This window comes from Hyperoodon ampullatus (genome assembly GCF_949752795.1).
Source record: "Hyperoodon ampullatus genome assembly, chromosome: 16".
Lineage (NCBI taxonomy): Eukaryota > Metazoa > Chordata > Mammalia > Artiodactyla > Ziphiidae > Hyperoodon > Hyperoodon ampullatus.
The window spans coordinates 62,102,833-62,114,725 of NC_136929.1; the positions used below are offsets into that span (position 1 = coordinate 62,102,833).

General features: G+C 52.5%; 1 protein-coding gene across 3 annotated transcripts in view; it reads right to left on the reverse strand.

Annotated features, from left to right (window-relative positions):
* DHRS12 (dehydrogenase/reductase 12) overlaps positions 1-10,467 on the reverse strand; it is a gene marked incomplete at its 5' end in the record, with an annotated part of 35,891 nt that extends 25,424 nt beyond the window's left edge. For 2 of the 3 annotated variants that reach the window (XM_079721759.1, XM_079721760.1), the window contains 3 exons: positions 4,442-4,524; positions 6,163-6,296; positions 10,412-10,467. In XM_079721759.1, coding sequence (XP_079577885.1) covers positions 4,442-4,524; positions 6,163-6,296; positions 10,412-10,467 — 273 coding nt within the window. Of the gene's footprint in view, positions 1-4,441; positions 4,525-6,162; positions 6,297-10,411 lie in introns of those variants that run through there. The other variant, XM_079721761.1, reaches the window with a different exon arrangement.
* Between the last annotated feature and the right edge of the window lie 1,426 nt (positions 10,468-11,893).

Sequence of the window (11,893 nt, forward strand, 5' to 3'; positions counted from 1 at the left end):
AGGCCAATCCCAGTTGAGGGAGAGTATACAAAACCCCTGGCTAGACTCCTCAAAACTGTCCAGGTCATCAAAAACTAGGAAGGTCTGAGAAACTGTCACAGCCACGAGGAGCCATGACAACTGAATGTAACGTGGGATCCTGGATGGGATCTGGGAACAGACAAAGGGTGTTAGGTAAAAACAAAGGAAATCTGAATGGACTTTAGTTAGTAATAATGTATCAATATTGGTTCATTTGCTTAACAAATGAATCACACTCATGTAAGACGGACGTTAGCAAAGAGAAAAATGGGTGTGGAGTAAATGGAAAGTCTGCGTTATTTTCACAACTTTCCTATGCACCTAAAACTATTCTCAAATTTTAAAGTTTCTTTTTTTAAAAATGTTGCCCATGGGGAATTCGCTGGCCGTCCAGTGGTTAGGGCTCTGTGCTTTCGCTGCTGGGGCCTGGGTTCGATCCCTGGTCGGGGAACTAAGATCCCACACGCCACTCAGTGTGGCCAAAAAAAAAAAAAAAAAAAGTTGCCCAAGGAGATAACTGCCAGACAAAAGCCTGGTGCCCTTCTATCCGGGCAGCGAGATGGTGATGAACTGCATGTGGCGAGGACCTGAAGAAGGTCCACTCTGACCCTCTCCCTGGGCCCGTCGGGAACAGTGTGCCAGACACAGTGGCTGCTGCACTGGGAGTTTGCTCTGTGACAAGCGCTCCTTCCCCCAAGCTTGGGGCCACACACACCCTCTCCAGAAAGAGCCCCGTGGCAGGATACTGAACTCTCCGTACTCCACACACCTGATCTTACCAAGCCAGTGTGTCCAAGCAGCTGGTTCCCACGTGACCTTGTCCTTCCCTGGTGCCCAGCCTGCCCACAGGCACCTGGCTTGGCTGGCCTGCCACACACCCCACCCAGGCTCTCCTGCCCAAAGGACCACCGCTCTTTGATGTCCACCCAACTATGCACCCAGGACCAGTCCCGCCAGTGCCCTCCCTCCCTGCTTTACTGGCCCAAGCACCACTGATGAAAGAGAACTAGGGAACTTGAAAAGCAGAGAATGTAAGGTTGGGAGTGGTAATAATATTAGCATAAACAATGTTGATAACAGCAATAACAGTAATAGCTTCTACGGATTGAGAGCTGTACACACTGTGATGCCCTGAACTTCCCATGTCATAGCACTACCATGTTCTGTCAGCCAGGGTCTAACAGAAACCACTTTCAACAGAAGGAATTGAACGCAGGGATTGGTTTCCCAGAGGAGAAGGGAGACGAGAACTCAGCTGGGACTGGTGAAGAAACCTGGAGACCAGCAGCAGCAGCAGGAAGCGCCCACCAGCCCTAGGCTGCGGGAGCAACGGGAGGGGGTGATGTGACCTGAGCCTGGGAGCAGGTCTCGCCCCCAGAAGCAGGAACCTCAGCGGAGATTCAGCTGTTGCCACGGAGGCCAGATATCCTGTTTCCCCATTCCTCCCAGCCCCTTCCTCCCAGTCTTCCTCTAATACCCGCTGCTGGACAAACGCAGGCACGAGGCGGCTGACGTGGCAGCTGGGGGAACACATACTTCGGAAGCCACGCCATCCACACCTCCCCGCCCCACCGTGATACAGAGCAGATCAGGCGGGGCCCAGGGAGGGGCACATCCTTTGCTGAAAATGCTTGTTGATCGCTTAATCCTTACAAGACTGACAGGGGCTGTACTGCCTCTACTGTGTCAATCTCCAGCTCCCAGCCTGCTGCCTGACACGTTCACACTCAAAGAGATGTTCAAAAATGAACAAAGTAGTATCGCCCCTCCTTTTCAGATGAGGAAGCTGAGGTTCAGGGAAGCTAAGCACATGGCCCAGCTCACAAGGCTCCGTGAGTGCAGAGCCGGCACTCAGGTGGGAGCCTCCCTCCTTCCCGTGTACCCCTGACGAAGCTGGGCAGTGGAGCCTCTTTACAAACAGGAAGGAGCAGCCGACCCCGGGGAAGAGCCTGGAGGATGCACCGAGTCAGGGAAACCACACCCACGGGGATGAGCAGATGGGCACCACCGGCCCCGGACCCTCCGAGCGCTCAGTGCTGGCAGTCACTTACAAACACAGAAGAGGAGAGGATTGCCCGTGGGTTTGTGAACGTGAATGCGGGGAGGCCGCAGGTGAAGGGCTCCCTCTCCCCCCGGCCCAGGAACCATGCTTGCTCTCCCTTTCAGCACTACCTCCCAAAGATGGCGAGCTGGACATGAGGAGGTCTCAACAGCGTAAAGAGAGTCGTGTCCTCTTTTTCTATATAGATCCACTTTGTAAAACAACATAGCCCAAACCAAAGTGGGCTGGAATCCAGACAAAGCCTCCTCTGCCCATAGCCTGAGATTAGTATTCCTGTTGCATCCTGCAGCAGTACCACTGAAAGTTATCAGCAGGCAGACAGCCAGCTTTCCATCTCAAGAACTGCAGCCCCCAGATCGCAGCTGCCCTTGCAGACGTTAGAGGAAGATTTAGAGACCCTGGAGCTCTCAGCCAGCCCTAAGCCTCCGGGAGGAATCTGATGGCAGGAGGCTGCGGAGTCTGCAGAAAGTCTCTTGCCTTGAAAACGTTACTTCAAGACGTGGAATAACCTTCATGAGCAGAGGCAAAATAGTCCATTCTAGATTGGGGCATCTGTTTTCCCTTTGGCCACGGCCCAAGCCTGAGGGCGCGGGGTGCTGTCCGCCCCTCGGCTGTGGGCAGTTGCTGGAGAAGCAGGTGCACAGGACAGAGGAGGAAACTCCAGGTGGGGCTGGAAGCAACGTGCTCTGGAGCGAAGGTGAGGGGCCCATGGTCGCTGCCAGCCAGCCCCCTCCTCTCCACTTGACCCTGGGGGTTCAGGGCCTCCATCGGGGCCGGCTCCCCGGGGTACCACCTGCACAGGTACACAGACCCCACAAGTGGGCCCCACTTGTTTTTTATTTCTTAATTCTTTTTTGATTACTCATACCTTTCATTATTACTGTGATGATTTTTAAGTCTCCTAGCAATAAGACTTGCGAACTGTTACCTTTGTCCTTTTTTTTTTTTTTTTTTTTTTTTTTTGCGGTTCGCGGGCCTCTCACTGCTGTGGCCTCTCCTGTTGCGCAGCACAGGCTCAGTGGCCATGGCTCACGGGCCCAGCCGCTCCGCGGCATGTGGGATCTTCCCGGACCGGGGCACGAACCCGCGTCCCCTGCATCGGCAGGCGGACTCTCAACCACTGCGCCACCAGGGAAGCCCGTTACCTTTGTTCTTATTAGAGATTCTACTGTGTTACTGAGCCAGAGTGCCTTCAAGGGGGAACTTTTTTTAAAATTACTTTTTATTGGAGTACAGGCCCCGCTTGTGTTAATGCTATGCCTTCGCCGTCCTCCAATTCTTAGGCTTTTAACGCCAGGGTCCTACACCTTCGTTTTGCACTGGGCCCTACAGATTATGTAGCCAGTCCTGGTTCCGACTCTCTCAGAAGAGGAAGCCCACAAACCGTGAGCCAGCTCTGAAAGCTCTCAAGAGGAAGTGGCTCTCATCAAGGCCAAAATGTCATTTGTTGTCCCTCTTTATCCAAAGACCACTGGGTCAGTTTACAGCTTGGCTCACCCTGAGTCACCTCTGATGTGTCTCACTGACGTGGCCTCCCTCTGTGGGGGGGACCCCAGCAGTGCCACGTCCATATCATGTCTCCCTAGCAGGCACTGATGCCTTCATGGGGCGTGGGATCAAACCTCACTGCCCGCCTTATCCCGAGTCCAGCCCAGATTTTGAAAAGCACAGCTCAGAGGAGCGAGGAGGGAGTGGGAGAAATTGGGAGATTGGGATTGACATAGACACACTACTGATACTATACATAAAACAGATAACTCATGAGAACCTACTGTATAAAACAGGGAACTCTACTCAATGCTCTGTGGTGACCTAAATGGGAAGGAAATCTAAAAAAGAGGGGATATATGGGGACTTCCCTGGTGGTCCAGCGCTTAAGACTCCGTGCTCCCAATGCAGGGGGCCCGGGTTTGATCCCTGGTCAGGGAACTAGATCCCGTATGCCGCAACTAAGAGTCCGCATGCCGCAACTAAAGATCCCGCACGGGGCAACGAAGATCCTGTGTGCCGCAATGAAGACCCAGCGCGGACCAATAAATAAATAAATATATATATATATATTTTTTTAAGAGTGCATATATGTATATGTATAACTGATTCACTTTGCTGTACAGCAAAAATAAATACAATAGAATAAAATAAAATAGGACCTCTGTCCTGAAACACATTGAAAAAAGAAAGAAAAAAGAAAAGAAAAGCGCAGCTCCAGCTCTGTTGGCTGCGGCTGCCTCCCAAGCCGAAGCACAAACAGGCCACTGCCAACTCGGGGAGCGTGGCCAGGAGTCCAGCCCCCTGCACTGCTGACCCTGCAGGCAGGAACCACCCCCCCCCCAGCAGGAAGGGCACAGAGCAGCTCACCTGGTTCCCGCTCTCCCTGATGATCTCACCTCTGGCACCTTCCGCTCGGTTTTGATCTCGACAAACCAGGTGAACTGTGCCACCTGGTGGAATTCAACAAAACCGTGTGTGAGGGACAGCTACGGAGACCAGCTTTTCCAAATGAAGGACTAAGACATACGGGCTCACAGAAAGAGTACCTGAAATGGAGACTATTCTGGAAAATCTAGACAGATGGTCCCCATAGTCAGAGCAGCAGATGTAAGAGAGAGGGTGATCTTGGAACCCATCCTCCTGCCTACCTGAGCTGACTGACGGTGCACCTGGGACAACGTCCTGACTTAAGGGTCTGAATATATCAAGGATAAGAAGGGTCGGTTTTTGTCATACCTGCATCCCTGACATCTCATAGAGTACCTGACACACTAGCTGCACTTAGGACCCACCAGGGAAGTTTTTAAAGCTCTAGATGACGGGCCCAGGCCTGCGTATGTTTTAAAAGCCCCCCAGGGAGTCTAATGCCTAGCCTAATATACAGCAGGAACTCGATAAATATTTACTGAATGGCCAAATCCATAAACGGCACTCAGACTATTCCAGCAAAAGCCACACCGTCATCAATCAAGGGTTATTTAAAGGGGACTCGCCTTGTCTGCGGCAGTTAAGAAGTAAGCATTATGGAACCTGCTTTCTTCACCTAAAATAGCTGCTTTTTAAAATGAGGTCTGTTTCATGGGAGGCTACAGGCTAATCACACAACCAGCCCATCTGCTTTATCCTCTTCCCCACAACTCTTCAGAGGACCTCCCAGTTGCTAAGACGCAGTTAATCTTCCCCCTGACTTGGCAGATAATTAAATACAACTCCAAATGGTATAATATTCCCCTGAAAAATGACTAACAATTTTAGAGAAAAAAAAAATCTCGAGCATCTTGAAAAGTGATAAATTCCCAACTTATTTCCCCAACTTCTGCCGGAACATCCATTTTTCCTGGAGAAGGAGCTCCAGAGAGACACGGCAGGCTTCTCTAGCCACCACAGTGCCATTAAGTGACCCAGGGCAGTTGAGCTCATGCAGGAAATTCTGGCATTTACCCGGAGGAAGACTTCAGCTGCCTGAATAATTTACGGGCACCCAGAGAGGCGCTTCCCAAAATCAAGCTTAGGGAGGAGAACGGGGAGGCTGTCTCCAGCTGCTCGAAACCTGGAGGCTGGACACCAGGAAGGAAGAAGGAAACTCACTGCACGCCCCTCTCCCGTTATTCTGGGGGCTCTGGTTCTTAACTAGGGTCCACTGGCAAATTGTGAGGGACTCCCAGTATCCTTCCCACCCCTGACCCCATTCTTGTTGAGAAGACAGGAACCGGAGACCAAGTATGCAGGTGTTTTTTGCTTTAAGGGTCCACTGGTGATTCAGACCCCTAGGGTTGGCCGGAGCCCCTCACTGTTCTTAGTCAGAAAACACTGACATGTGGACAGGACCCCAGCTCTCCTGTGAATTAACTGTATTGACAAAAGCCTCCTCCGGTCACTTGCTCTGTCCGCCTCTAGCTTGAAGCTTACCGCACAGCCCAGAACGCTGGCAGCTGTGCCCATTATCACAGGGTCACTGTTCAGGGCTCCTGGCTGTGCTGGCAGGGGCCTTCCTGACCCTCCTGTGACACAGGGCACTCTCCCCGGTGTGGACCGGCCACAGGCTGACCTCGGGGCCCAGTGCACACACGAGTTAACAGGCTGCTCACCTCGCTTGGCGATCTCGAAGGCAGTTGCTTTTCCAATGCCGCTGTTGCCCCCGGTGACCATGAAGGCTCTTCCAGGGACTTGGACCTCCAAGTCATCAGGGATGAAGTCCTTGGATGCAGATTCATAGCCACTCCTGGAAGCAGCAGAGCACAGAAGGAACGGCCGTAAGTAGCTGGGAACACATCCTCCTGTGGGGAGGAAGCCTAACTCTGCGCTGGGCATCGTGCTCTCTCCCGGCACGTCGTGCAGCCCCTTTCTTCCTGGGCTCCCGCTGCTATCCTCCCTGGTCTCATGAACACCACCATCTTCTCCAGGCCTACACTTCCTATACCATTAGCTTCCTGAACTGAAAATGCTTGGAGATTCCAACAATTTGGTGGCCAAACTACCTTTCTCTGACTGCCTCTGATACCAGGAGGTGCCCCCCACCCCAAAAAACTCTTTTGATAGATAGATTTTTTTTGGCCTTTTTCCCACAGTGGGGGGAGCAGAGAGGAGCTTAGGAGACCAGAAACATCATGCCTACTGCACCGCAGGACAGGTGTCTCTACCCGGGTATAGAAGGACCACGGCAAAGTGGGTAGATCTGCACGTAGGGAAGGAAGGCGGGGGCAGGTGCAGTTGTATGAGGGCTGCACGCCTTCAGAGGAAGCAAGGCTCCTTCAGGGCCACAGGGTGTGTGCTCCACAACTCTAGGGGGCGCCGTTCCGATCACAGTGATGAGAGGTTCGTATCTGCATCAGGACAACTTTCTGCCGGAGGACAGCAAAGCACATAGAGAGGGAGGTGCTTCTTCTAATTTGCACAAAGGCATCATATTGCATAGAAACAACCCTGAGTTCCTTAACTGTTTCTCTCTGCTTTTTGAGCTTCCTCTTCTAGCTTTACTGTCCTAGTATTTCCCAGTTACAAAACTGGCTGAGGGGGTGGAGGCAGAGTGGAGGGGGATTGGCAGGAGGAGACCCACGGGGCGGAGCTCTCCCCACACACCAGCAGGCTGGGGTCTCAGCTTGCGTCTCTCACCCAAAGAGCCGATTCCCTGCAATGCAGAAGGCAACTCTTTCCCCCAAAGGCTCTGGAAGAAGCCCAGTGCCCTCCCCGCGCCCTGTTTACACACAGACTGCCAACAGCTGGTCTCCTGCCCCATGCCCTGGCACAGCACAACTGCCAATTACATGCCTGGACACTGGTGAAGAGGGCCAAAGAATGTCTATGAGCTTGGGTCTGGTTTAGCCACAGGGGCGGTCATTGCCCCTGGTCTCACAGTCAAGAGACCAAGGAGAATGTTCCTGTTCTCACCATCTGTAACTCGCCCAAACATCCAGGGCAGCTCAGAGAATGCCCTTTCCATTGCTTCGGCTGTCAGTGGGCCACTTAGTGGGGCAAGCAAGACTTCTGACTGTTCCAAGGCCTCCTGAAAGGCTGACTTGAAACTAAAAATAATATCAATCATAAGGGCTTTGGATCAAACAACTTGGATTTAAATCACAGCTCTGCCTCTGAACAGCTGTGCCGTCTCATGTGTTGGCTTAACCTTTCTGAGCTCCTGTCTCCTCATCTGCACAGAGGGGATAATAAAAGCTACTTCTTGGGCAGCCTGGGTGAGATAATGTATGTGAGGCATTTATCACACACTTGGAATAAATTAAGAACTCAATAAATAGTAGTTGCTATCATTATTACTAGTATTAAAAATGACATGAATACCTTTCACATTCAAAACTAAGCTCATTGTCCCCCCACCAGCCCCCAAGCCCTTCAAATCATTAGGGACTTTGAGAGTAATTTAAACTATAACCAAAGATGAAGCTGGAAGATTTGTTTTTTCCCACAGGTCGGGGTCCCAGGATCACTGTGAAAAGATTTTCTTGCAGAGGAAAGGGGTTTCTCAGAAAGAATCAAGGGCCAGGGAGTCAGTGCATAGGGGCCCAGGCAGGACAAGGCACTGGTGGGGAGCAAGAAAGAGCTTTCCAAACCACCACAGGGCCAGAAGAAGAGCAGGCCAGAGAACATGCCCCAAGTAAATGCCCCACAGGGGCCCGGCCCCAGGAGTCCCCTCCTCCTGGGGCAGGAAGCTGAGAGGCTTTTCTCTGTGATACACAGCTAGAGGAGACCTTAACCTCTGGGCTACCACATCGATCCTATTAGAGCCTTAGGTTTGCTGAGGACGGCTCCTGTGGATTAAACCTCTTCCTCAAACTCCAGGCTGTGAGCCAGTTGCCAAGTGGGCGGTGCCAGGCTGGGCTAAAGGACACGTCCTACCTCCCTTTGTCCTTTGCCTTCAACACAGGGATTCCACCCTGATCCAGTCTGTTGTTAATAAGACAACTTAGTTTGTTTTGTATCCTCCCACCTTCCTTTTTTTATCTTTATAAACTCTTGATATCAGTCCTTATTTTTCAGACGTAGACAGACATAAATGACTTACCCAAGGTCATGAGATGGTAGGTAATGAAGCCCAACACCCCAGCCTAGGGCACCTTCTACCTCACCAGTGGTGCTCAGAGTGGTCCCCAGACAAGCAGCATCAGCATCACCTGGCCATCTGTCCACGGAGTCAGACACTCCGGGGTGAGGCCGAGCAGTCAGTGAGTGGTTTCACATGCCCTCCAGGTGATTTTGATTCAAGCTGAGCAACCACTGTACTGAGTGTTTCCTGAACCCCCTGAATATAGGAATCAAGCTCCCTGGCAGGCTTCCCCCAATTTATCCAATATGGAATTTGCTAAGGTCCCACCCACACATGCTAGGAGCTTAGGAGTCAGTTGTTGTAGCTGAACTACCCCCTGGTAATTCTTAGGTTCAGGCAAGTTTAGGAAACTGTAACTAGATCCTGCTGCCGAGGGGCCCAATATAAGGAAGCTTTATAAAAATCCTGGTGTGCCAAGAAAAAACACTGTAAACCCAAACTACAGACTCTCAGGTTGGAATCAAAGTAAGGTATTGTCTTTCCCTCCAATTCACTAAATACATAATAGCAGGGAAACCCGCCTAAGTTTGCACCCCTCCAACTTCACGGAAGAGTCTAGGGAGAGACTTTTAGAAGCCTGTTTTCCTGGGGCAGGAAGCTGACTCAAACTTTTCATGCTGCATTCTGTGTTAACATGGAAAGATCCAGCAAATGGTGGCCACTGCCTGTACACCCCTTTGAAAGAGGCGGCCACGGTATTCACCTAAATTCAGTGAGTCGGGGTTGACGGCTACACTTCCCACATTCTCTGCAGCACTGGCCCCTGAGGAGGGTCTGCACTTTTTCCAAAAGGATGTGGGGTGCAGAGAAGGGAGCAGCGGTAGCTGTCTCCCCTTGGAATGATGCCTGGAGTCCTGGTATGATGGAAATTTGCCCGGGCTGCCTTGGGAACTGATAAAAAAAACCCTAGTGCAGGGAGGAGAGGAAGTCTCCTAGAGATGACTGGGATGCACAGGAGAAACACCTGTAGGATTTTTTAATAAAATGTCTGTCTAGGCCCCAGTGCACATCAACTGAATCAGAAACTCTAGGGGGAGGGCCTGGAAAATGGTATCCTAAATTCTCCGCTGGTGATTTCTGATTTCAGACAGGGGTGAGAACCACTGCGTAAGCCTAACTAATTCTAAGATAAAAACCACCTCTCCATCTGCCAGAAGTGGCCACCCCTTAAAACCACAGCGAGGGCGATCACGGGGCCGGTGAAACCATCCAGCACCGTTCCGCAAGCTCACACTGGGTGCAGAGCTGACCTGAAACCCGCGCCCGGAATGTTCCAGCTGGAGGGAGAGGTCACAATCCACAAGCCGCAGTTGATTAGTGAGGAAAAAAACACACCCAGGAAAGTACTAAACAGAATCTCGACTAGCAGCTCAGAACTAACCCCGTCTGACGCCGAAAACAGCCCCACGGAGCCAGTATCGGAGCCCGCCCAGCAGGGTGCCAAGGGAACACCCTGGAGGCTCTCAGGCGTCTGGGCCGGCTGACGTCCGTGGGTGGAGCCTGCGCTGCAAGGCCCCGCCCCCGGACGCCCGCCCCGCCCCCGAACGCCCGCCAGGTGCGGGGGTCGCGCCGGCCGCCGGTACATCTGCCCGCGGGCTGCCAGCTAGCGGGCGCCTCCGTCGCTTGGTGGGTCCAAGAGATCGCGGGGAAGTCGCGGGCGCGTCCCCGCTAACCTCGCTCGCGCGCGCCGAGGCGGGCCACGTGACAGCCGGACGGCCTGCCCCCCAGCCGGCAGCCCCAGCCCGCGGCCCCCGGCGCGGTACCCTCTGCATCCTTACTTGGTGTATTCGCGCAGGCCTTTGGCGAACCACACGGCGCTGCGGTAGAGGAGCATGGTTGGGCGGGCGCCGCACGCAGAGTCTCGCGGGCCCGCGCTCCCGGTGCCCCCGCCCCGCCCCGCCCCGGCCAGCGGTTACATCATCCCAGTTACATAAAAACCGCGGCATTTGGGGCTTTTCTCCACTGGGAATGCGACGGCGTCTCCGTACGACGTGGAACGTCCCTCCTGCCCCGACTCTGGAGAGTGCCCCCTCCAGCCCCAGCCTCAGAGGGCTGGGGAGGGGAGGGAGGGCAGACCGTGCTGCGGGCCGCGCTGAAGGTCCGCATAGTCACCTCTGGGTCGAAGCCGGGCGTCAGCACGTTTTGGGGGTATGACTAGGACGTAAAGATGGCACCGAAGCGCACCTCCTAGAATCTGATGACCCAGAAAATTGTGTGGAATAAAAGCGATGAGGCTTACTGATACTAAAAAGATGTCTTCATCTGATGGGTTTATCATAGGGGTTACTGAAAAACTAGCATTTTCTAAGTTCCTACCTAGCTTATTTCACGAAATGCCCCCAGTATCTCAGCGGAGGGACATGGCCTCTTCAGCAGGTGCAATAAGTCAGGTCAGTAACATGCACACAGTGACACGACTGTGGAGAGGCAAGGCTGGGTAAGTCTGTCTCCAAAGTACAGACCTGTGCCACTAGTTCTGCAGCGTCTTGCAGTGCCTGGGTGGGGCCCTTTATCTCCTCCAAATCTTCATCAGCGTCCCGGATTCCCCAAGGCCAAATAAACATACTGTGTTAGTTAAAAAAAAAAAAAAAAAAAGCATAGTGGCTGTGTCAGCCTAGACAAGCCATCCAGCCCCTTCTGGGCCCCATATGTAGGAATCGGGCACCCCTGTCCACATCTGACCTCCATCTCTAAGTCCCAGTTAGGAAACCTCTCTCGGTTAAATTCTGTACTGGTTTACCCAACTCACCCAGAGACTGAGACACCCTTACATAAGATGTGCAGAGACCAGCTGGTTTAATGGCCTCATTACCTAGGACGGACGATATAGGATCACTGCCCCCTCCCAAGTGGGCGTGTATTTAAGGCAGAATACTTTTGAAACAAATTTCCCCAGAACAGCTTGCTCCTCTGAACAGGACTGTGAGGTTCCATGGCATTGCTCTTATTTTTGACAGAGTGATGAAAGGAAGTTTAAACAAGTGGCATTCTGTAAAGCCACCCAGCCTGGTGTGACTTTCAATGCCAGTCAGGTTAGACCAGAAGAACATTTTGGACCCCCAGAGTTACACAACTGTGCTTTGTACACTCTGTGTCAGCGATGGAAAAGGTATCAGTCTGCTCTGAATCTCTCTCACCACCTCAGGAAATGTGCTTTTGGCTCACAGAGGGTGTAAGACATTCTTTTGAACCACACAGTGTATTGAGGACATCAGCAGCACCTTGCAGTAAAAGGGTGGGTGGAAACCCAGCTCTTTCAA